The sequence below is a fragment of the Budorcas taxicolor genome, chromosome 14 (genome assembly GCF_023091745.1).
Source record: "Budorcas taxicolor isolate Tak-1 chromosome 14, Takin1.1, whole genome shotgun sequence".
NCBI lineage: Eukaryota > Metazoa > Chordata > Mammalia > Artiodactyla > Bovidae > Budorcas > Budorcas taxicolor.
The window spans coordinates 40,450,908-40,477,020 of NC_068923.1; the positions used below are offsets into that span (position 1 = coordinate 40,450,908).

General features: G+C 41.2%; 1 protein-coding gene across 1 annotated transcript in view; it reads right to left on the reverse strand.

The window, feature by feature from the left end:
- The window catches only part of ASPH (aspartate beta-hydroxylase), a 185,983-nt gene that overhangs the window by 105,002 nt on the left and 54,868 nt on the right, over positions 1 to 26,113 (reverse strand). The window contains exons 5-11 of the mRNA XM_052651843.1: positions 20,103 to 20,195; positions 16,980 to 17,051; positions 12,427 to 12,549; positions 5,661 to 5,693; positions 4,352 to 4,408; positions 3,808 to 3,861; positions 3,328 to 3,360 (exon numbers count right to left, since the gene is read on the reverse strand). Of these exons, the coding sequence (XP_052507803.1) occupies positions 3,328 to 3,360; positions 3,808 to 3,861; positions 4,352 to 4,408; positions 5,661 to 5,693; positions 12,427 to 12,549; positions 16,980 to 17,051; positions 20,103 to 20,195 (465 nt within the window). The remainder of the gene's footprint in view (positions 1 to 3,327; positions 3,361 to 3,807; positions 3,862 to 4,351; positions 4,409 to 5,660; positions 5,694 to 12,426; positions 12,550 to 16,979; positions 17,052 to 20,102; positions 20,196 to 26,113) is intronic.

The following is a 26,113-nucleotide window of genomic DNA, read 5'->3' on the forward strand; positions in this document are numbered from 1 at the left end:
AGTAAATGGCAGTTTACAGAGTACAGTGGGGAAGAGTTTGGTTCTGGGGTGAAACAGGCCTAGATTCAAATTGCAGAGTAGCCTCTTCTAGCCAGAGGAACAATTATATATGCTTCCTTCTTGCAAAATGAACAAAATTAAAGTTCCTCCTCAATCACTTGTTAACAGGATTCCATACTTTGTTTACCCCTGGGTGGTGCTGAATTTCTCTTTTATCCTTTGTGACTGTAGTGGAGGTTCTGAGTTACCCACAGCTCTGTCTGCTCTACACTCTGGATCCCAGACCTGGCAGGTTCTCTACTTCGCAGAGTAAGCAATGCTCAGGTGTTCCACTTGGGGCAAACGGCCCTGCCTCCAGCCCCTGAGATGAGGGTTCAGCGGGCAGGTCTTAATCCACTACCTTAACCACAGCCCAGGGCTCACCTCTCTCTGCTCCACTGCTTAGGCTCGTCTCTGCCACCATCTCCCCTCGTGTCCGGCTAGTTCATAGCTTCCCTAGTCAGCCTGATTCCTGCTTTTCCCATCTTCCAAAATGCCTCACATGTCCTCGTACCCTAAGAGCAAACTGTGTTATAGTCCTAGCACAGTTACAAATGTATTCCCCTTGATCATTTAATAAAGAAAAACATCGAGCATTTACTATCTTTTAGATATTATTCCCAGTGCTTGGGTAGAGTGAGGGACAGCTTTTAACAAATGCTTTTCTTTCCTTCTGGTGGTGTTTGGAAGACAAAGGAACAGTGAATACTCGCTCACTCTGTCATCCTGAACTGTGTCCCATTTTAATATGCTCTTCTATCAACTGAAAAACAAGCCTTTTCTTTTTGTTGCTGTTGTCATTTTTATTAGTTTATTTATTTTGTATGTTTTTCTTTTTTATTGAAGTATAGTTGATTTACAATGGCTCAGTTGCATAGCAAAGTCATTCAGTTATACATATATATGTGTGTTTGTGAGTGTATATATATTTTATATATATATATTTAGATTCTATTCCATTAAGATTGTTTTTGTCCTCTCTCTCCTCCATTTCACAATCTAATTTCTTCAGAGTCATTTGCACATGCTGTCTTCTCACTTCCTCTCCTCAACCCACTCCAGTCTGTCTTCCAGCGCTGACCACATGCCTGAAAAGACTCCTCTAAGACTACCCACGAGCCCTCGTTTAACCCAGTGGACACTGCCTGCCTTTACTGAATTGGATCTCCTGGCAGCTCCTTCCCTAACAAATGCTCTCATCCTTGGACTCCAGGGCAACCACCCTCTCCTTTGATTCTCTCCTTTCTCCTCGATCTTCACCATCTCACCTTTCTCTTAGCAGGCATTAAAGGCTGCCTTTCATCAGAGTGCAGCCACAGTGCCTCCCCTCATCTAGCTCTCTCCCCTCTCTTTTAAACTACTTCAGTCTTTGGATTCAATCATGATGCATGTTCCGAAGATTCTCAGACTCAGTCGGGAATAGACTTCTCTTCTATGATCCAAATACCATCCATCGGCTAATTTGATATCTCCCCTTGGATGGCTCGGCAGGCACTACCCGCATGGACAGACTGCTCATGACCTTCTGGCCCCAAACCCATTTTCCAGTCCATCTGTCTTAGGAAAAAGCACTCCATCCACCAGGCACATAAGCACAAAAGTGGATGTGGTTCCCAATACCTCAGGTCATATTTTTACCTTGTTAACATTTTAAATTATATTTACTACAATATTCAGCCTACGAAGATATCTTTACTTTCACAACATCTTACTTAGCATTTTATCTAATTTTATACTTCTTTTAAATTTGATTTTAAAATTCTCTATATCTAGTCTGCAATTTGCATTTGGAACATGTTCTTACGAGCATATTTGGAAAAACACAATAATGACTGGCAGAAATTAGAACACTATCTCAAATCCTACCTTGGCGTGCAATTTTTAAATTCCAAATTCCTCTTTTCTCCTTTAAATTCAAAATCAAAAAGAAAACCTAAATGCACTCATAGTGGCCAAGTTATTTAATTTATTAAAAAAAAAAATTAGTCCCTAGAGATAGACTCTAGGATTCTTCTGATGGCATCCTTCACATCCCATTAGGACATGGTAGGCTCAAATCTTCAAATCACATGTTTAATAAATTAGCATACTGGATCTACACATAGATCTTCCTAATTTTCTTCACTTGAAATTCACCGGCTAACATGAGACCACAAGTTTTTTTTCGAAAGTAGAGACTTCATATTATTCATATTTGAGTGTCAAGCCCTAAAACCATCTAGCACATAGGAAGTCCTCCACGTCCAACTCAAGACCTACACATCTCTTCATCCTTCTTGTTTCACAGAAAGTGATTCTCAAATGGCTTCTTTCCTTCTATGGAGTCATCTTTGAAGATATTGAAATAAGAAGGATCCACTGTTTGGCTCTATCATTTCTTAGTCAAATGAACGTATGCAAAATTACTTACATTCTCTGAACCTTACTTCTCTCATCTGGGGAGTAGTGAAAACATAACCGACTTCAGGAAGTTTAATGAAAACAGCATGGGAAGTGCTGGGGCAACAAGAGTAGCTGCAATTGCCTAAATCAGCATCTGATGCCAGAACTATTTTCTCTATGCTGCTTTAAGCCCAGAATGGAGTTCTTCCATACCTTTCTCCATGGAGAGCAGTCATCTCCATTTAATGAAATAAATTTGCAGAAGCAACTAGAGTAGTTAAACTCTGACTAAAGTAGTCTTCACTTCCCTGATAGCTCTGTTGGTAAACAATCCTCCTGCAATGCAGGAGACTTTGGTTTGATTCCTGGGTCAGAAAGATCCTCTGGAGAAGGGATAGGCTACCCACTCCAGTATTCTTGGGCTTCCCTTGTGGCTCAGCTGGTAAAGAACCATCTGCAATGCAGGAGACTTGGGTTTGATTCCTGGGCTGGGAAGATCCCCTGGAGAAGGGAAAGGCTACCCACTCCAGTATTCTGACCTAGAGAAATCCATGGATACAGTCCATGGGGTTGCAAAGAGCTGGACACGACTGAGCAACTTTCATTTCACTTCACTTCAAAGCAGTCTTCAAGCAAGGACTCATATTTAATTTAAAAAGAGCCACAACTATAAAGCAATGAGATTAAATTTTCCTGAAAAATTTGTAACTGCTTCCTAAAGCAATGACGGAACCACTGGAATGGATAAACCATCTCCTGAAGTAAACGCTGAAAACTACCCATTGCTGGGCTGCTTTAAGTTATGGTATTTGTAGCTAAAAGCATCGCTCTCCATACTTTACAGTCTAACTCTGAGTAGATTTTAAAAACAAGTAGGTAGCTTAACGTTAAGAAACATTCTCAAACCTCGTTCATCATGGTCTCGGTAGGTGACATCATCTGCAAAAAAGAGAATAAAACCAAAATGAGTATTACTTTAGTCATTACTTTTTAGTCATTTTAGCTAAAAAGCACAACTAAATCTCCAATACAGGATTCTGTTCCTTTACATATTTAATGACCACACAATCAGTGAGAAAGGCCTCTGCCCAAAAACAATGATAGGAAAGGACAGGTAAATTATTTTCATAAAAATTTCTCAAATTGGCATAAAGCAAGACATGCAGAAGAAATTAATATCCTGTTTTATTATGAGGTGGTGGTACATGAGCTGAAATATGAAAGCCTGGAAGTCTTTTTGAACAATCTATGCAAAGCAAAAAATCCTGTATTAGGCATAAAAATTATCTTTGACCCATCAAAAGAAAAATCATCATGTTAACAGAGCATTGCAACCACAGAGCCAGAAGTAATGTTTAAAATCTAATGAAAACATTCATCAGGTACCTGTTTCTTGGTACGTTCTTTCAGCATCTTCTACTACTACTGGTTCACTGGAATCTAAAAAGAAAAAACATACACCTTTGCCAAACATGAAAGAACACACACACTGCTAGACACTACTCTAAAATATTTATAAATTGGCTCTAATTCTAAAAATTGTGTAAAACAGACATTATTATTATTTAATAAAATTTAAGCTGAATAACAGGCCATAATTTCCTCTCAAGTCACAAAGATAGGAAGGAGCAGAATTAGAATTTTCACCACATCTGGCTCCACTATATCATCCTGCCTCATTCATTCCCAAGTATTCTTGCCAGTATTCAATTAATATTTACAAAATCCCAACAGTGATCTGAAAAACATCTCCTTTTGCCCCATTTCTCCATGTAATATTAAACTATATTCAGAAATTTGTATAATACCTGGGCAGGCAAAAATGACTCAAGTATTGTAAAGAGACCTTTATTTTGAATCAGAGTGAATCATTAACCCTGGGTGGAAATGACCTTGGTCACTGCCTGAAACAGAAACATACATTACAGACCTGGATTTTCCTGCTCATATATCATGTCTTCCATATCTTGACTGTAGACTGGCGAAGCTAAAATTAGGAAACAATTAGGAAATGACAAATATGTCTCAGAAAAGGGTTATGCTTGATATTTAAAACAGGAAAAGCACAATTTCCAGTGGAGACAGAAATCAAATCAAAATGATGCTCAAACTTACATTCATTCATGAAACAAACAGGTACTAACTTGTGCTAAATGCCAAATACAAAGATGAATAAGGAAGTTTCCATCATCAGTGTAACTGAACCACAAAATCATGGAGCTATATTCTCATTTAGTTAATGAAAATTCAATGACATTCACAGAACAAAAAATGAGGCAGAGACACAGAGCAGTGCAGGTGAGCCCTCCTCCCAGACACACAGCAGGCACCCACCCAAGAGAGCCTGAGTGAGGACCCACATCCTAGCCCCTCACTTGGACTCAGCACCTGAGCACCCCCAGACTACAATGCAATTCTCATGCTCATAGACACCTGCTGTTGAAATGACATAGGTCCTAAATGCCAGCCAACAATATGATGTAGTCCCACAGAAAGAGGGGTCTATTCCAACCCTGGGAGAAACACTGGCCAGCACAGGCTTACTGGAAGACGGTAAGTCCATCTCCAGTGTGGCCATACTTTCTGGGGACACATGATATGAGACAAGACACAACTCTGACCGTTCAATGACTTGGTAATTTAGGACTAAAAAACATGCAATTCTATAGCATCTTTTTTTTTTTCAATTATCTTCTTAAAAATTTTTTTTTCTTTTTATTGAGGTATAGTAGGTTTATAATGTTGTGTTAATTTCTGCTATACAGCAAGTGATTTAGTATACATATATATATAAATATATATTCCTATTTATACTTTTCCAACTATGGTTTATTACAAGGTATTAAATTATAGTCCCCTGAGCTATACAGCAGGACCTTGTTGTTTATCCATTCTATATATGGCAGTTTATATCTGCTAATCCCAAACTTCCACAGTACCTTTTGACTTAATAATTCCACTCCTGGGAATTTATCTTCAGGAAGAAGACTTCAAAAGCACAAAATTATATTCTATATACATGTATCTATATGTAGATATATACACATATCTATATATGTGTGTACATACAAATATATATATAATTGTGGTATAACATATTATATAATAATAATCATTATGTATTATGTGATATTTGATATAAAGTGTAATAATAGTTAATATATAATAATCATTTTATCTCTCTTTCTTTTATAGGAAAACATTAATTAAAACAGAATAGTACCAAATTAAAATCTTACCTGTCTCTTCTATATGGTAGCTGTCTTCAGTTTCTGAAAATAATAACATTAAATAAAGATTACTACCTTAATAAATGGTATATTTATATATTTTATATGTATATTCTGGATGAATGTTTATCACTGATTTTATTTTGAAAGCAAATAAGTATTAAAACAAAACATGAAAATATCAATAAATATCTGCTAAATATCTTTTACTAGAACTACATTTAGAAACACCCCACATATTTTTCTTATAGGATCCACTTAACAGCTCCACAAAGATGACAAACACCGAAACTTGAGCTAAAAAGGAAGGGTGATTTAGTTGGAGTAAAGACTTGGGCTTCCCACGTGGTGACTGTGGTAAAAAATCTGCCTGCCAATGCAGGAGATGCAAGAGATGGAGGGTTCAATCTCTGGATCAGGAAGATCCCCTGAAACAGGAAATGGCAATCTGCTCCAGTATTCTTGCCTGGAAAATTCCATGGACAGAGGAGCCTGGTGGACTATATAGTCCATGGGGCCATAAAGAGTTGGACACGACTGTTCTCACAACACAGTGACAAAGGCTGTGTCCACATCTCAACCCCCTTGGCCAATCTGTTTTCTAGACATTTCCTGCCATTTTCGGAAGCAAAAGTACAGTCTCTATATGGAAACACAAAGGCAGAACCAAGGGACTTTAGATGTTTGGGGAGCCGAAAGGTCAATGTGTTGATACCTTCATCTACACACCCCTGATGGCCAACTGCTGCCACTCACATGACCTCTGTTCATTTAATAGCCATAGGTATATAAGTATTTTTAATTTCTGAAGACTCATAACAAGCAACTTTTACGTTCAAACTGAATCTATGTCCCAATTAAAAATTAGGTCAGAAAATAAAGTCTCTTCAATTTATGAATTTTTTAGAAGTGTTTCTGCCCACTCTTGATTTATAACTCCTAACCCCATAAATATCAAATTCCTTATGTTTCTGATTATTTGCGTGTCTTAATTCAAACTTGTTGTACAAGCATCATCTAGAATATCAACTGTCAATCTTCCTTAGTTATCCTGGCCAAAGATGGGAAGGAGCAAGACATTCCTGGGAAATGATGAAATCATTTCATCAGCATTCCTATTCAGAAATGTTTTCCCATAGAAATCATGATATTTATAATATCAGAAGGTCTAAAGTTCAAAAGCTAGTCTGTAAATGTGTATTTTCAATGCACAACACAAGTGAGATCATACACATGTTGCAAAGCATTTTGAACTTGAATTTTCCTCCCAAATTATGCATCTGATACAATTCTGTAGGTTGGTATGGAAACCAAACCATCACTTACGACGTTATTTCTATGGAAAAGTGTACTATCTGCTCTCAACAGCAGGCATGAACATAAGCTTTTGGAAATACATTTATTCATAAATTAGGAGCTGTTTGCTTCTCTAGTAGTTCCCCAATATATTAAATATATTAATTATATTAATATAAATTTGTGAGAAGTAGACTATTTGTGAGAAGTATATCTACTTAATTCCTCATAAGGTTTATGCTTTAAAATAGTTCCTGCAACCATTTACCAACAGCATTGTGTGGAGGCTACCTATTCCCTCAGTTCTTGCATGGCCTGGACAAGTCCAGTGAGCTCTGCCTGATTCCCACTGGCTTCAAGCACAGACATTCAAGCCTTAACCCGTTCAGACATAGCAAAGCGGGATGTGAAGGCCCAGGAGACAGTAAACAGCCCAATCACACCTGTGCTCAAACCTGGCGGCACTTATATACCCTCGAGGCGCTTTTACAATCCCCCATTTTGGGGGCCCCACATCCAAAACACTCCAATTCACTTTGACTAGGGTGGGCCACTGGAATTCTTTTAAAGGCTCCACAGGGGACAATGAAATACAGCCAGGATCAGAAGCAGTGCAATGGGACATTAGCCCATCTTAGTGGATCTTATTCATAAGAAGTTTTCTCCCTGAATCTCGGACGCTATGGCTCCAGACCCTCCTAGCTTTACTAGCGCTGTGGATTTGATTTCCTGCCTCTCACTGTTCTAATGCTCTGAACTCAGCTTAGGCTGAGCTAAACCTTGAACCCTGCCAGGCACCTCCAGTCTAGACCGTCTGCGGCCAGTGACGCTGTGCTGTTCAGTTCAGTTCGGTCGCTCAGCCGTGTCCGACTCTTTGCGACCCCATGAATCGCAGCACCCCAGGCCTCCCTGTCCGTCACCAACTCCCAGGGTTCACGCAGACTCACGTCCATCGAGGCAGTGATGGCATCCACCCATCTCATCTTCTGTCATCCCCTTCTCCTCATGCCCCCAATCCCTCCCAGCATCAAAGTCTTTTCCAATGAGTCAACTCTTCGCATGAGGTGGCCAAAGTACTGGAGTTTCAGCTTTAGCATCATTCCTTCCAAAGAAATCCCAGGGCTGATCTCCTTCAGAATGGACTGGTTGGATCTCCTTGCAGTCCAAGGGACTCTCAACAGTCTTCTCCAACACCACAGTTCAAACGCATCAATTCTTTGGCCCTCAGCCTTCTTCACAGTCCAATTCTCACATCCATACGTGACTACTGGAAAGACCATAGCCTTGACTAGACGGACCTTAGTTGGCAAAGTAATGTCTCTGCTTTTGAATATGCTATCTAGGTTGGTCATAACTTTCCTTCCAAGGAGTAAGCGTCTTTTAATTTCATGTTTGCAGTCACCATCTACAGTGATTTTGGAGCCCAAGAAAATAAAGTGTGACACTGTTTCCACTGTTTCCCCATCTATTTCCCATGAAGTGACAGGACAAGATGCCATGATCTTAGTTTTCTGAATGTTGAGCTTTAAGCCAACTTTTTCACTCTCCTCTTTCACTTTCATCAAGAGGCTTTTTGGTTCCTCTTCACTTTCTGCCATAAGGGTGGTGTCATCTGCATATCTGAGGTTATTGATATTTCTCCCAGCAATCTTGATTCCAGCTTGTGCTTCTTCCAGCCCAGCGTTTCTCATGATGTACTCTACACAGAAGTTAAATAAGCAGGGTGACAATATACAGCCTTGACGTACTCCTTTTCCTATCTGGAAACAGTCTGTTGTTCTATGTCCAGTTCTAACTGTTGCTTCCTGACCTGCATACAGATTTCTCAAGAGGCAGGTCAGGTGGTCTGGTATGCCCATCTCTTCCAGAATTTTCCACAGTTTCTTGTGATCCACACAGTCAAAGGCTTTGGCATAGTCAAGAAAGCAGAAATAGATGATTTTCTGGAACTCTTGCTTTTTCAATGATCCATCGGATGTTGGCAATTTGATCTTTGGTTCCTCTGCCTTTTCTAAAACCAGCTTGAACATCAGGAAGTTCACGGTTCACATACTGCTGAAGCCTGGCTTGGAGAATTTTGAGCATTACTTTACTAGCATGTGAGATGAGTGCAATTGTGTGGTAGTTTGAGCATTCTTTGGCATTGCCTTTCTTAGGGATTGGAATGAAAACTGACCTTTTCTGGTCCTGTGGCCACTGCTGAGTTTTCCAAATTTGCTGGCATATTGAGGGCAGCACTTTCACAGCATCATCTTTCAGGATTTGAAAGAGCTCAACTGGAATGCCATCACCTCCACTAGCTTTGTTCGTAGTGATGCTTCCTAAGGCCCACTTGACTTCACATTCCAGGATGTCTGGCTCTAGGTGAGTGATCACACCATCGTGATTATCTAGGTCGTGAAGATCTTTTTTGTACAGTTCTTCTGTGTATTCTTGCCACCTCTTCTTAATATCTTCTGCTTCTGTTAGGTCCATACCATTTCCATCCTTTATCGAGCCCATCTTTGCATGAAATGTTCCCTTGGTATCTCTAATTTTCTTGAAAAGATCTCTAGTCTTTCCCATTCTGTTCTTTTCCTCTATTTCTTTGCATTGATCACAGAGGAAGGCTTTCTTATCTCTTCTTGCTATTCTTTGGAACTCTGCAATCAGATGCTTATATCTTTCCTTTTCTCCTTTGCTTTTTGCTTCTCTCCTTTTCACAGCTATTTGTAAGGCCTCCCCAGACAGCCATTTTGCTTTTTTGCATTTCTTTTCCACGGGGATAGTCTTGATCCCTGTCTTCTGTACAATGTCACGAACCTCAGTCCATAGTTCATCAGGCACTCTTATCTATCAGATCTAGTCCCTTAAATCTATTTCTCACTTCCACTGTATAATCGTAAGGGATTTGATTTAGGTCATACCTAAATGGTCTAGCGGTTTCCCCTACTTTCTTCAATTTAAGTCTGAATTTGGTAATAAGGAGTTCATGATCTGAGCCACAGTCAGTTCCTGGTCTTGCTTTTGCTGTTACATGAGTGCTATAGACTCTGAGGATTACTACATGGCGGGGTGGGGTGTGTTGTGTAACTGCTTGCTTCGTATTGGGTGTCATCAACCACCCCATGACATAGTTTCAGCATAGGCTTGTTTTCTTGTATCACTCTTTTCTTAATTTTTGGCTACACCGGGTCTTCACTGCTGTGTGCAGGCTCTCCCTAGGTGCGGCGAGTGGGGGCTACTCTCTAGTGGTGGTGCAGGCTCTGCCTAGGTGCAGCGAGCGGGGGCTACTCTCTAGTGGTGGTGCAGGCTCTCCCTAGGTGCAGCGAGCGGGGGCTACTCTCTAGTGGTGGTGCAGGCTCTCCCTAGGTGCAGCGAGCGGGGGCTACTCTCTAGTGGTGGTGCAGGCTCTCCCTAGGTACAGCGAGTGGGGGCTACTCTCTACTTGTGGTGCAGGCTCTCCCTAGGTGCGGTGAGTGGGGGCTACTCCCTAGTGGTGGTGCAGGCTCTCCCTAGGTGCGGCAAGCGGGGGCTACTCTCTAGTGGTGGTGCAGGCTCTCCCTAGGTGCGGTGAGTGGGGGCTACTCCCTAGTGGTGGTGCAGGCTCTCCCTAGGTGCGGCAAGCGGGGGCTACTCTCTAGTGGTGGTGCAGGCTCTCCCTAAGTGCGGTGAGTGGGGGCTACTCCCTAGTGGTGGTGCAGGCTCTCCCTAGGTGCGGCAAGCGGGGGCTACTCTCTAGTGGTGGTGCAGGCTCTCCCTAGGTGCGGCAAGCGGGGGCTACTCTCTACTTGTGGTGCAGGCTCTCCCTAGGTGCGGCGAGCGGGGGCTACTCTCTACTTGTGGTGCAGGCTCTCCCTAGGTGCGGCGAGTGGGGGCTACTCCCTAGTGGTGGTGCAGGCTCTCCCTAGGTGCGGCGAGCGGGGGCTACTCTCTACTTGTGGTGCAGGCTCTCCCTAGGTGCGGCGAGTGGGGGCTACTCCCTAGTGGTGGTGCAGGCTCTCCCTAGGTGCGGCAAGCGGGGGCTACTCTCTACTTGTGGTGCAGGCTCTCCCTAGGTGCGGCGAGTGGGGGCTACTCCCTAGTGGTGGTGCAGGCTCTCCCTAGGTGCGGCGAGCGGGGGCTACTCCCTAGTGGTGGTGCAGGCTCTCCCTAGGTGCGGCGAGCGGGGGCTACTCCCTAGTGGTGGTGCAGGCTCTCCCTAGGTGCGGCGAGTGGGGGCTACTCCCTAGTTGTGCTGCACGGGCTTCCCATTGCCGTGGCTTCTCTGGTTGCAGAGCACAGGCTCTAGGGCACACGGGCTTCTGTGGTTGCAGCCCTTGGGCTCCAGAGTGCAGGCTTCAGTAATTGTGGCCCATGAGCTTAGTTGCTCTGGAGCATGTGGGATCTTCCCAATCCAGGGATTGAACCTGTGTCTCCTGCACTGGCAGGTGGATTCTTAACCACCAGGTAGTCCCTCTTGCATCACTCTTTAGAGATAAAACATCTCTCGAAAAAAAAAAATGTTTCCTTCATACTCTTTTAAGTATAATATGATATACAATTTGTATATTTTCAAACAACATAAAGCAGAGTACAAACTTGTGGCTTAAAATCATTTATGAATTCATTAATGTCTCAAAGGACTACTTTAAGAAGAATACAGAGAACAGACCCCAAAAGAACAAAGCATGTGGACTTAATTTAGCAGGGCTCTAAATAACCATGGCAGCCTCATATTAAAGCAGAACAGAACAAGTATATGAATGAAAGGTTTTCTATATGTCAGTAGTGAGTAGCTACCATTCTAACTGGCCTAATGCAAACCGTACAAAGTAAATGACTCAACTGATACTTAAATAGCTAGCATTTAATTTAAAATATTGATACATGCAAACCAGTCAATATGAAGTCTGGTTCATATGTAGACTACATTGGGCCTGCCTCCTGGTTTTCCAAATAAAATTTCACTGGAACACAGCCACACTTACTCAACTGGGCATTTTCCAGGGTTGCTTCTGCCGCATGGCAGCAGAACTGAGAAGCTGCGATAGAGGTTTTATGGTCTGCAAAGCCTAAAATAATGACCAGCTGGCCATTTACAAAAAGAAAAAAGGTTTGCCAATGCCTAGGTTACAAATTGTATTCTTCCCACTGTAGTCACAGAGTTCATTTTAGATCAAGACCTTTGGTAGATTATTAAGGTTGATATTTCATCAGTCCCTTGAATTTTTTATAACAAATGGTATTCCAGGATGGAGAGTCCAGTAATTGTACTGAAGGACTTCACTTATATAAGAAATGCATAAATTCTCAAAATTCTTCCTACTGTGCTTTGAATTTAAAAACCGGGACATTTATTTATTTTAGGGAAAAGACTCATTTTATTGGATTTTAGCTTCAAGTTAAAGAAAAAAATCTTTAGATAAAAGTTAAATATTCGTTTTAAAAAACTTTAACAATTCTAATTACAAATGACTCATTGTGCTTTATTCAGAAACCAAAAACAAAAGTGTTCTACCTTCATGAACAGCTCCAGTTCCCTTGGGTTCGTATCTGTCATCTGCATCACTTCCTACTAAGACATGGTCTTCGGGTTGCAGTTCTTCTGCTGGTCCTTCTGGTTCCTGGTGCAGGTTCTCTCCTTGAACAATAATGAACAAAGTGACAGAGGTCTACGCCAAGGGCCCCTGGCAGCAGCCAACACAAACACCAACGTCCCATCTGCAAGGCTGCACGTACCCACTGCAGCTTCTGGGCACATCCTGCCCCTCCTCCGGGCCACTGCACACACCAAAGCTCTGTCCTCTCTCTGGCCAAAGGCTAGTTCACCTGAGGGGGCAACCGGTCTCTTTTCACTAGAACTTACACTCACCAAGGACGGGGCCTCGCCTGTTTTAGTGGCTCTGTCTGCCCAGCCCTGGGGCTACGATTAGTCATGAAAAGGTCTCAATCCATATTTAGTAAGTGAATAAACTCAGAATTCTTACTACATTTGCCTCTTCAATGATCACTAGACCAGAGCAAAGGTCACCTTGTGATCTTCTATTGAGAATTGACATAAAATTCCATGTAACAGTTTTAGACAACTCTATGTACATGTTCTACTGCAAAGAACAGCCGACCACCAGCTAAACCATATGCGAGGTCATCAGCATTAGGTCAGATGCATTAGTCTTCCCTTCTAAAGGTTCCTGTGTTTAGCCCTTAAGTTATGTCAAGATGCTCCTTTTCTGTTGTGAGACTGGCATGGTATACTCAACCATTTCTCTTCCCTTGTGTAGATGCTGGACACGCTGCGTGACTCCACTGCAGCATGGGTTCGCTGGTCATTGTGGTCTGAGACATCCTCCCAGTAGTAACTTGACATGGCCTCATGCAGAGGATGTTCCATATATACCATTCTAACTAGAGAACTCAAGTCAGCCAGACAATGGCGTGCAGTGCAGTACTGCTCTAGGAATCAGGTCCATCTAGATCCAGCTATACCAGCTGTATGTGACCCTGGGCCAGTGACTTAACTGCTTTGGGCCTAAGATTTCTCTTCTGAAAAAAGGAATAAGTGCACCTATTCATAGCATTGTTATGAGGACTGAAGGGCTTAGAAAAATGCCTGGCCCATAATAAATAAGGGCTTCCCTGATAGCTCAGTTGGTAAAGAATCTGCCTACAAACCAGGAGACCCCAGTTCGATTCCTGGGTTGGGAAGATCCGCTGGAGAAGGGATAGGCTACCCACTCCAGTATTCTTGGGCTTCCCTGGTGGCTTAGCTGGTAAAGAACTACCTGCAATGCAGGAGACCTGGGTTCAGTCCCTGGGTTGGAAGATCCCCTGGAGAAGGGAAAGGCTACTCTCTCCAGTGTTCTGGCCTGGAGAATTGTATGGACTATATAGTCCATGGGGTCGCAAAGAGTCTGACACGACTGAACAACTTTCACTCTCACTATAATAAGTAAACTTTATTGTTGCTGTGCGGCTGCTGTTAATATTTTTACCATCATCGTCACCACAGTGGTAACAATAATACAACTTCTACTGCTACTGAACATTCCCCTCAGACTGCAGGATGGGATTCTTAGCCATTTTCCTTGGTGCGTTCTTAGTCAGTTTAGTCACTTGGTGTGGCCCAGTGATGCAACTGGGCCATTAGGCCCTTTTATGTTGACACTGTTTTCGGTCTTCTTATTACAGCCTCCTATCTTGTTTCTCTTTTCAGATTTTCTGCTTCTCAGCACACTGATCAGTTTTTCCTGTCACTAACTGTATGACTCTTTTTTTCTTCTAGTCATGTTCCTTATTTATTTATTCAGTGTAATTTTACAGGTTTTACGTAGGCAGGGCTGGGCTCTCTTGCCCATCTATTCAACAGAAGTCCCTGTTTCAGCAGAAGCACCATACACTGTCTGAGCGTCTCCATGACCCAGGGACAGCCTGCCAGGAGGAAAACTGTCTCCTGAGAGCTCACAAGACCTCAACAGAGGCACGGCCAATGCCCTCTGCAACTGCCGCCCCAACCCTATGAGGGAGCAATTATCCAACTTTCAAGGGTAAAGGGCTTGAAGAACTGTGCTAAAGCTACACAGCTAATAAAAGTAACTGCAGGACCAGAATGCGACAATGGAACACAGAAGGATGGGGACAGACAGTCTACGTTAGAGAGTGTCAAGGAGGCAAGTGTGGCCTGATAAGATGTGAAGACTGGACACACACACAAAGATACTAACAGAAGACAGAACAAGCCAAAGGTCCTAGGGCAGAGACAGGCCTGGCAATTACAGAGAAAAGAGAGGCCAACTAGGCTCGAGAAAAGTGATGAAGGGGAGAGAGATCAGGCCCACAGTAGGCTTGGCCACATCAAACACTGGGTGCAGAGGAGCAAAGATGGAAGCAAAGGCCCAAGTGGATGAAAGAGGGGATGGTGTTGCTGACACTGCAGAAGCCAGAATACATTTTGGAGGCAAAGCTGAAGGGACTTGCTGATGGATGATGCATGAGGGGAAGAGGAGAAAGAAATCAAGGAAAACTCCCAGGATTTTAGCTTTGGCAACTGAATGGATAAAGAGACCATTAACTAGAATATAAAAGACTGGAATAAAACATTTTTTTCGGTAGAGCTGTGAGATGGAGAGGAATCAAGAATTTCAGTTTTAGGAACATTTTGAGTCTGAGATATTCATAAAACATGCATATAGAGGTAAGAATAGTTATCTTATCTCTAGTTAGTTATTCAGTTAGGTAAATCCAGGAGCTTAGATGAGAGATCAGGGCTGCAGATATATATTCATACGTAGTATTTAAAGCCACGGTCTGTGGTTTTCTGAGGAGAAAGTCTTGACAAAGAAGAGATTCAGGGAATCCAGGTGCTAGACTGGCTTCCTTCCTCCAGTGTCTGGCTTCCTGCATCTATCCACACAGATGTCCACCCCACCCTCCACTTCCTTCTCCCCCAACCTTGGCTGAAATTTACTTTGAACAACCATCTCGACTCACTCAGATCCCCAGTACAACCTCCCTGTCCCATCTTCCTACTGACAATTCCTCCACCTCATTTTTCATGCTGCAGACAGAATACACAATACTCCTTCATGCCCTCCAATGGTTTCAACTCCTCTTAGCATCAAGTGAGAACATCCCTTCCCCTCATCTCTCCACCTGTGTTCAGATCTTCTTGGTCCCTGGACTTTCAGACATGCCATGCCCTCTACTTAAAACTTTGCTGACAACCTTTGACTGGCGAAGCATTGCACCATCCTCCGGCTCCTAAATCAAAATGTCATTCCTCCAGGAAGCCCCTGGTGACCCAAAGTCTGAGTAAGTCCCACACAGAATCATGTATTTCACCATCACAGCACTTACCTCATCATATTGAAATCAACTATGTACTGAGATTGCATCATCCTTGGCTTAGGTTAAAGCTGAAATTTTAAAAAAAGATGTAGGAATGGAAAGCCTGTGTTTACTCACACTGGCAGGTGAAATAGCTTTTCTGGCTGAGAAGAAATGGTACTAAAAGGACACAGGCTCCTAGATCCCTACTAGCCAAGGGCAAAACCCTCAAACTCAGCCAAAGCTGGTCTCCCCAGTGGCACACAGATGGAGCCTGATGGATGCTTTACACTTAACTGCAAAATACCCAAGATGGACTAACATACTTTAGCCAGCCCTCAAAAGCCCAATTTAAATGATGGAGAATTGTTTGTTTTTAAGAAACATAATTTTTTTCCTTTAGGGCCACCTTCAGCTCTCACCAACACACTAGAAGTATCAGGACACCATGTGTTCTGCTCTCTTCAAAACCCTCCTGTTACATTTTGGTATGGTGCGTGTGTGCAAAGTTGCTTCAGTCGTGTCTGAAGACCCCAAGAACTGTAGCCCCCAGGCTCCTCTGTCTGTGGGATTCTCCAGGCATGAATACTGGAGTGGGTTGCCATGCTCTCCTCCAGGGGTCTTTGCCACCCAGGGATCCAACCTGCAGCTTTCGAGTCTCCTGCATTGGCAGGTGGGCTCTTTACCACCAGGTCCCCCAGGGAGACCCTTTGGGGGTTCTGTGTTTTTATCAACGGATGAGTCAAGAAACAGTCTTAGCAAACATTGGTTTCTAGAGTACCGTTTAATACTCTCCATACAGAACTTAAACGTTTTGGATGTAAGAGCTAAGGAAATGCTTTACATTCTCTAAGTAAACAGCATGGTCGCGTCTTCTCTAGTAATACGATCTCGTAATTAAAAGTTTCTTTTTGCTCTGGTGGCCACCCAAGCAGTCAGTGTAATCTGAGGGTTGAAAACAGTTCCCAGAGAGCCTGTTATAGTTTGCCCGGTTCTCTTCTATTTCCCTCCTCCTGTTGCTAATGTTATTTGTTCTTGATGTATCATTGATCACACTATCATTGGTCTCCATTTATTCTCTTAACAATAAAATGGGGCAAAATAAAACTAGTGCAGTGTTATTTTAAAAACATTTGTCTTCTAATAACTTTTAAAAGCTCACTCAATTAATACTTATATTTTAAAATAATATCAAAGTCATTTTATGTAGTTAACCATCATTTTAGTGAAACATATTTTAATTCATACCATGTTCTGAGTATACTGTTTCATCAAGTGACTGAACTTGCTCGTGTACTTCATCTTCAATATTCTGAGGTCCTAAAATAATTAAAACATAACTAAGTAGAAAAAATTTAGACATTAAAGCATAACATGAAATATGACCTCCACGTATACACATTAAAATGAATATATTGGATTGATCAGCTATGCGCCTTTTTCATAACAGCTCAATCCTTTGTTTTGGGTTGACAAATATGGTAGATATTTAAAATTGGTTTTGAGAACAGATATAAATGCTAAAAGACGTCTCCATAAGCTATCAAAAAATAAACGAATCAGGTTCAGATATTTCTTAAAAAAAAGAAAAAAATTATTTCGGTTTCTAATTAACAAAGTTCACATTCATAACAGAATAAAGAAAATAGGAAGGGCAAAGTTTTCAGAAAAGGAAGTGCTGGGAAATGAAGATAAAATGCAGAAGATGAAGTCAACATACATTAAAGCAGATAGGCAACCACTGTCTTTCCCAGTAGTCAGGAGAAAAGGCCCCTTGGCTGGTGTGAAGGCTGGCTGCCTGCTCTCAGAAGGTGTTAGGAAGTGTGAGTAGAAGACCCTACAGGACAACCCTCTCAGCTTTGGAGACCGTCATCTGACAGTCACATCCATAGATTCAAACAGATTTAAGCTGCAGACGTGAACACTAGTCATGACATTGCGACTACACCGTGGGGCTTATCGTATTGTTAGGCTTATTGCAACATCACACACAAACAAGCAGCTATGACTACATTGACACTACTACAAATTTTGTAACAGCCATCATCTATGTTCATCATAACAGCACCAGACTTAATATCATGAATGCCATCACATGAGATAAACACCGAGAACATCAGTTATACTGAGAAGGTAATCTTCAATGACAAAGACAGAGTAAGTTAATTTGAATTTCAGGTTGGAAAAAAGCAGAAGACTCTATTTTGCTAATTATTCTACAAAACCGTTTCTAAAGCACACAGAGTGCCTTCTAGTTTTACAGATGCTTACATTTCACAAGCTACTTTTATACCTATTCTCATAGAATTCCAGGGGAGCCTGCCAATCTCTGCTCTGCCCTCACACAATGCCCACGACAGCTTCCCAGCTGAGTTCCCAGTTTTAAAACTGCTGACAGCACCAACCGTGGAAAATATAGAGTGAGTAAAGAGAAGTGGAGATTGGCACTCTGTTCTTCTGTTAACCCTTTAATGGCTCCCTTTGCCTGAACAGATGAAAGTCTAAGCTCCTTGAAACCTCAGAAGGCAATACAAGATCTCCACAATCTAGCCTTTCCATGCCTCTCCAGTCACACCTGCTACCAGCACTGGCTTTGAACTTGGCCAATGCACCATCTGTTCCATCTTTCCATGAGCTTCGGATGTACCTCCTCTCTCCTTGGGAGAGTTAAAGGGTTAAAAAAAAAAAAAAAAAAGCCAGGCTGCAATGAGTTGAAGACTAAGCATACAATAAGACAAAAAAACAACTACAAATTCTTCTTTCAAAATTGTGGCTAGTACAGTGAGAAGAGGGACTGGAGGGCCGATGAAAAGAAGTGTAGGGATCAAGTGAAAGTTAAGGGTTAGTCACCCAGTTGTGTCCAACTCTTTGTGACCCCATGAACTGCAGCCCACCAGGTTCCTCGATCCATGAGTAGGGGTCAAGGAGGGTAGCTATTTTATTGTGTTTTTAATGAGAGGTATGTACCTCTGTTTATAGAGGTACTACTATAGGTAGTTAGAAGACAGAAGGTAGAAACCCAAATAAGAGGAAGGTAACATTTAAACCGAAGCAAATATCACCAAGAAGTTGAAAAGAGTATGAGCTGATAACAAACTGAAGGATTTGGAAGTTTGGGACAGGTTATCAGTAATATGCAAAGAGTAATACTAACAAAGAATAAAAAAAGGAAGCGAGAAAGCAAATGGTACATTTCAGAGTGAGTACCAGCTTTGACAAACAAGGTTTTTAAAAATTAATTTAGTACAAAGTAAAATCTGAGATGCTAAATTCAAATATGCATTTAAATTCTGAGCAAGAAAGGAAAAAAAATATCACTCTTGCTGCAAAGTCAGGGCATGATTACAGCAATTGTACAGGAATGTGAGAGACAGGAACTTCTCCTGGGATTATCTGAACAACAAAAACTGACAGCAACATTTTGATCTTTACTAATAGGAAGAAGAGTAAACCAAACAGTATTCACCAATATATAGTGGTAAAATCCATGCAACTACCATCTGGATTCAGTGGCTAAATCGCTGGAAAAATGCAGTGTCATACCTAACACTTCCAATAGGTGGCAAAATGAAACCAAATCTTTGAGAACTACTGAGTAAAAGAAAATGTGCAGAAATAGTACTTCATAATAAAAACGAAAACATCAATAGGAAATGAGAGTAATGGAATCAGACTTCATTTACCAATTTATTAAGCGAAACCAGGAGTTTTTATCATATGGGTCACTGGCCCTTGAGTGACTGAGGAAATACTTGATGTGTGAATTTATGTAGATATAAAACAGGCTTCACAGATGATCCCAAGAAGTCCTGGGAAGTCTTTCATTGTAGACAGGAGACTCATATTAAAAAGACTGGGAGCCCAACAGACCTACTTCTTAAATAATGTGACAGAAGAGGGCGAAACTAAATGTCCAAGACCTGTCTAACTTTACTTTCAGTATAATATGGCACAGTTATCCTGGACTTGGAATCAAGAAATACAGCCCTTAGTTCATGGTGTTTCTAACTATGGTCTCAGGCAAGGAGGAGCCTTCTGTGTCTGGACTCTTAATCTCAAAAATTAAAATGATCCTGTGTGGATTTTTTCTAGGAAAAAAAAAAGAGAGAGAGAGAGAGAGTTTACTATAAAATTTCAGAAGACAAGAAGAAAAAGGATTGGGTTGGCCCACCCAACCACTGAAAGTTTGTTCAGGTTTTTCTGTAACATCTAATGGGAAAATGGAACGAGTTTTTTGGCTAACCCAGTATTTCATTATTCTGTGATCATTGCAAAACAAAATTATGCATAAGACAGCACTCTGGAAGCTGCTACCTTTGGGTACCTGGGATGCAGCTAGGTGCATTTGGTCAGAATCAGAGGAAAGCTTACCTGGGCTCTCCAGAACCTGATCTTCCAGCCAAGGGTACATGTCTGCCTCTTCTGGTGGCACTGTTGGCTTTGGAGCAGGTTTTTCTTTAAGGCCTGCATTTTTATTCACAAAATTAACTTAAGGTTTTTTTTTTTCTTTTTAAAAATTTTTTTGACACATTAAACCAAGTAAAATAATATTTCCCAACACTTCATCAATGCTGTCAATTATTCAAAGATTTCCAGTTTCTATTACATGAGAATATTGATATGCTTATAAAAAAAATAAAGTGGGAAAATAGTTCATTCTTTGAATTCACCAAATTAACTTAAATTAACCTTTCATTTAAAAAACAATAAAGCATTATTTGAATATTCACAAATCTCTGAAAGATCAAGTCACAAAAAATAAGTAAAATAAAATAACAAGTCATGCCTGAACTTGCCAAAAGAAGTTCAATCTCCTCTTGTGTTCGTAAGTGACTAAAGAACTTCTAAGTTTTGAACTTCAAATTCAGCAATAATACAACTAAGACGTACTGGAACTTTCTACTCTTATTGACTGCATGCCTTTCTTTGATTTATATATAATTACTTTTCTTGAAAACTATAGCTAAATATGAGAAGAAAAAACACATAACTCACTATGTACAACCTTCTAAAGTTAACACATGCAATTCCATTAAAAATTCCATAAAAAATATGGAAAAAAGTTCTTTGGCTTTTCTTTTTTATCTTAAGGAAAATAAGATATCAGGATAAATTAACACAAAAGATGATTTTAAAGTCAATACTGCTCTAAAATCTTATATATTGCTAATTCTTTGAGATTTTGTACATAGCACATTAAAATGCATCCTAAATTAAACACAACAATTTTGAAAACTAAATTAGACTATCATGAGCCTGACAATTCCATTTACCAAACCCTGGGTTCTCTGTTACCCCACTGAGAGTCTTGGACCAGGAGCGGGTATTAAAAGGCATGTGTCTGCATGTCAACAGCTGGAGTGAAAAGATCAGGACAGAACAGAGAGGCCTTTTCTAATCTTAAGCACCTTTAACTCAATGTAGGTATACTGCTGTAATCTGGGAAATCCTCATTTACTCTCCTGCTCTGGTTCCTTGTGTTTTCCCTGACTATTCCCTCTTCTATAGCTCTTCATTTTTCTCTCATTAACAAAAACATACTCCTACCCCGTCTCGCAAATCCTAAAAGACACTGAAACAGAATTCACAGGACCCCACCTCATCGCTGATACTTCCTCTAGAAACTCATTTCTGACACTTACGCAAAAATCTAACATTAGAAAACAAACACCAACGCATACAATCATGTTCTGCTCCTAAGTATAGATTCCAGAGAGGGCATACACAAATAGGCGCAGATCCTAATTATAGTTCACTTTCAGGGGGTGGGGGTAAGAGATGAAAGCCTTTAGTAAAACACATCACCTTTCAAGATCCAAATTCAAGGCTGAAAACTCCCCCATGCACTTTTGCACTTAAATAACCTATGCTTAAGAGCTCTCAACTGTTACTGGGACAGGTATGGACCTCTCCATGACCAAGTTTTGCTGAAGTAGTAGGGTAAACTTTTCATCTTCCAAATCAAGAGATTCATCTTTGCACTCTCAGCACCGCAGAAAGCACCTGGTACATAGCAGGTGCCCAAGGGCGGGGGGCACTCAGCGAAGGGCTGCTCTGCTTTTTAAATGGCTGCAGACTCCACAGGGTCCCGGCTCTAGCTGTACCAGAGTGGCTCAGGGCTGTAGAGGAGGGATCGGGGACTCATCAATTTCCCTGCTACTATTTACCAAAGAGATGCCCCTCTGAGTTCTAGCATCATCCACCATTTCAGTACCACAAGCCTAATTTGCCCAAACAGTCCCAGTTTATGTCTGTCGTCCCAGTATAATTATTTCACTCTCAAAAGTATCTCAGGTTGGATGAAAAATTACAAAGTCATTCTATACTCAGCCTGTCTGCAGCAGGCTTTCAAACTGTGCTCCATGGGTTCGATAAGCAGTAAAATATGTCCCCATCAAACTAGAAAGATTTAAGCTGCCTGAAAATCCCATTAGTATTGGATTTAGAGAAGTTTCATTTGAAAAAAAATTTGAGGCCAAAGTGCCTGAAAACTACTACTACACATCAACATCCAGACCCACATTGCCCCTAATAACCAGCTGGGAGTTGTCTCTAAGTTGAAATTGTAAAACATTAAACACAACAGGAGGAAGCAGAAGCCCATAACGAGAGAAAATACTGAGCGGTTTTCTTTTCTGTCCAAAGTGGCAGCTGAATTGTAAATTTAATGATAACTGGTCATGGTGATTTTCCAGAGGTGAAATCAGTGCAAAAATAAACTATTTTGTAAACTTAAAGAAGCTGAAGGTCTTATTAACATCTTTCCTTCCCTAGTCTCTGATAAAGGTGCTAATATTTAATGAAAACGCATTCTAGAATAATTCTTATTGATTTGATAACCCGTATGAAAGCTTTTACTCTGGTGTTTCCAATTTTTTTTTCTTACCCAAGTCCATTTTAGCCCATGAATCCATGAATAAGTGTTCCCCAGAAAACAGTGGTAAATCCATGTCTCGTACAAGAGTTTAGGCAAAAAGTAATCAAAAACTAAACAAGAAAAATATACACGAGTAAGACAAAGGAAAGGTTTTCAAACTGGATTTATTGTGAGGTACACATGGCAAGGATGTGCCACTGAAATAAGTGTTCAGTCAGGTTATGAAATGAATGTATTGGTTTTGACGTTGCTGGGGCTGCAAATAACAAGACACCAACTCACACTGGCTTGAACAAGAAGGAAATTTATTATGCACTGGCTTCATCCTCAGGGTGATAATCAGGTCTCCTGGGCGGCAAGGTCCTCTTTGAGACAAGACTTTGTCCAGAAGCAAAGAACAACCTCTTCTTCCACTTCTTTCTTAGGCTTGAATAAATTTTTCCTGCAAGTTCTTACCACTCTTCCCAAACAGTCAAAACCAGAACCCACTTCTATTTCTCCACTGGCAAGAACAGCAGAGTGACCACAATTGCTGATGGTGATTATCTAGGGCTGAATGACCGTTGCAAGCCAACCACAACAGCTCCTGTATGATTTGGAAGATCATCGAATTCTCTTAAAAACATACCTTGTGTTTAGGTCTTTGAGCGCATAAGATAAATTAGGAAAAAAAAAAAATGAAGGCGAGGGTGGGACAATATGAGAAACAATGTTTCATTTGAAACAATATGTTTCAAACAGCACTGAAACATGTATATTACCATATGTAAAATAGACGACCAGGGCAAGTTCGATGCATGAAGCAGGGCACCTAAAGCTGGTGCTCAGGGACAACCCCGAGGGATGGGGTGGGGACGGAGGTGGGAAGGGGGATTCAGGATGCAGGGGAACACATGTGCACCCACGGCTGATTCATGCCGATGTACGGCAAAAACCACCACAATTCTGTAAAGTAATTAGCCTCCAATTAAACTAAATAAATTTTTAAAAAGCTTATATTTAATAACTGTGTAATTTTGCCTCCAATTTTAATTCAAAATGGAAGAAGTTATAAAAAGTAAATGATGTGAGTACTTTAAATCAACTGTTCACAGCAAGTTTAATTACCTGACACAATTACCCTAGTCCAATATCAGCTTAATTTATTCAATACTATCCAACTACACCAGACCACCATGGGAAAGAATAAATGGATTTTCTTCCCAGAAATACGTAACATTTTAAAAGTTACTAAATTGCATATTGCATTCATTCATACAACAAATACTCAGCACCTACTAACTCAAGGTGGGCTTCCCTAGTGGTTCAGTGGTAAAGAATCCATCTGCCAATAAAGGAGATGCCGGTTCCATCCTTGGGTTGGGAAGATCCTTGGGTGGGTGGCAACCCACCCCAGTATTATTGTCTGGAAAATCAAATGCATAGAGGAGCCTGGCGGTCTACAGTCCATGGCGTCACAAAAAGAGTCAGACACAACTTAGTGACTAAACAAGACAAGCTTAACTCAAAGTGCTGTTCTATAGAAAACCAACACACAAAACCCCTATCACCCACAGGAAGGGAACAGTAAAAAGGTAAAAACATGAACTCTTTAGAGTATACGAGATGGGGAAAGGGACAGACCCTTTGGGAAACAGGGTGGGACTATTCACAATAAACAGATGAGAAAAGGACTTACTGATAAGACCAAAACAGATTATCGGAGGACATCAGGGACCTGGCCTTATGAGTTATACTAGACAAGAGTCTCCAGGTAAAGCTCTGGACCAGCAAGCACAAAATTCTTCAGCAGGGAAGGTGCTGGGAGTGACGAAGGACCAGGTGGCCAACACAGGCGAACAGCATAGGCCTGAGCATCAGAAAGTTCCCAGAAACTTGGCTTTTACTCTAAGAGTGAAGGATCGACTTTTTACAAGAATTACACACAAACTGCTTCCTCACCAAAATCTGGGAAAATAAGGATTATACATAATACGATGCTTCATAGGATTTTACACACTTCGCACATAAAAGCAAAGATATTTTAAAAATATAGTTCTTCAATCTTTTATATGAATCTTCACGAATTCAGTGGTGTACAGATTAATAAAAAACTGACCTTATCCATCCAGGTTACTCTGGCTGCTGTGGTTCATGCGGGAAGTACTCCGGACTGCTACTGCTTCAAATGTAAGCAGTCTAACAGTGTAAATCAATACAGCCCAAGAAGAACTCTAACAGGTACACGAAATTTGAGACACATTCTGAGAAATCGATACACCAGAAAGGCGCTCGTACTAATTGGCCATGCTAATCCTCACTGTTGTTCCTGGCTTGTATACTCAGCAGATACAATCTTGGCAGGCACCCCAAACGGTCCTACTGCTGCAAACTCGAAGAGCTTCCCTTGACATACAGTAAGAGCCATTCCAGATTCAAATCATCTTCACACAACCCAAGATGGACAGACAGATTCCAGGAAGAGGATGACAAGTCAGAAGAATGAAACACTAGGCCAAAGATCACTAACAGTCTGGTTTCAGGACCGATGAAAGGACTCCACAAAGACTGGAATGGAGTGGACTCAGTTTAACAGCTCACAACATGAGGTCATGTGTAGGCGCTCAGGAATATGAGCCAAGAATTCCCTCTGAATTTCATTTGAATCCCATCTTGAACACATAAACAGTGCTACAACTTTGGTCTCCACAAATACAGAAAGTAGATAAAATAGTACCTCCTTATAAGGCTTTTAAGAATTAAATGAAATAATTTAAACCCAGCAAATATACACTTTTCCCCATCAGTTACTGTTTTCCTTTATTTCTTCTAAAGAAACAAACTTAACCGACCCCCCTCCTCCCTACACATATACACAGCATGAACAAGGCTAAAGGCTATTTACAAGGTGGTCAAAAGCAATTATTGAAGAAGCTTCTGGGTTTTTCTTTAATTTTTTTCAGCTTTCTAATATTATTAACAGTGTATACAGACCTGAAATATATTTTAATTATCTATTTTGTATGTTTACCTTTCACTGGGCTTCACCAGTGGCTCAGATGGTACAGTCTGCCTGCAGTGCAGGAGACCTGGGTCCTCCTTTCAATACACATACACTGCATGCCTGTTACTGTCAGTTACTATGATACGTAACTTTATTTAGGCATGGGACTTAAATCATAGTCTAATAACAGAGTTCAGGAATGAAGCAAAATGATGAGCATGATAATTGAAAGGTACACAGTCCAACCACGCAGGAGGATCAGAGAAAGTGAGTACAGACACGACTCAGCTGGATCCTGCAAGTGGATTTAAGAGTGGGAGCACACTGGAGGCAGAGGGGAGGTGGGCACTACAAGCAGAAGTCTAGTTTATTTTTCCCTCCATCCCCTGTTTATGTCAGAGCATTTCATGGCAGGAACTATTCTCACCAGGGCCTAGAATAGCTTCCAGTATACTGCAGAGACTCAATATATCTCTAGTGAATCAGTACATGGGAATATTGAAAGAGAGATGACACAGCATG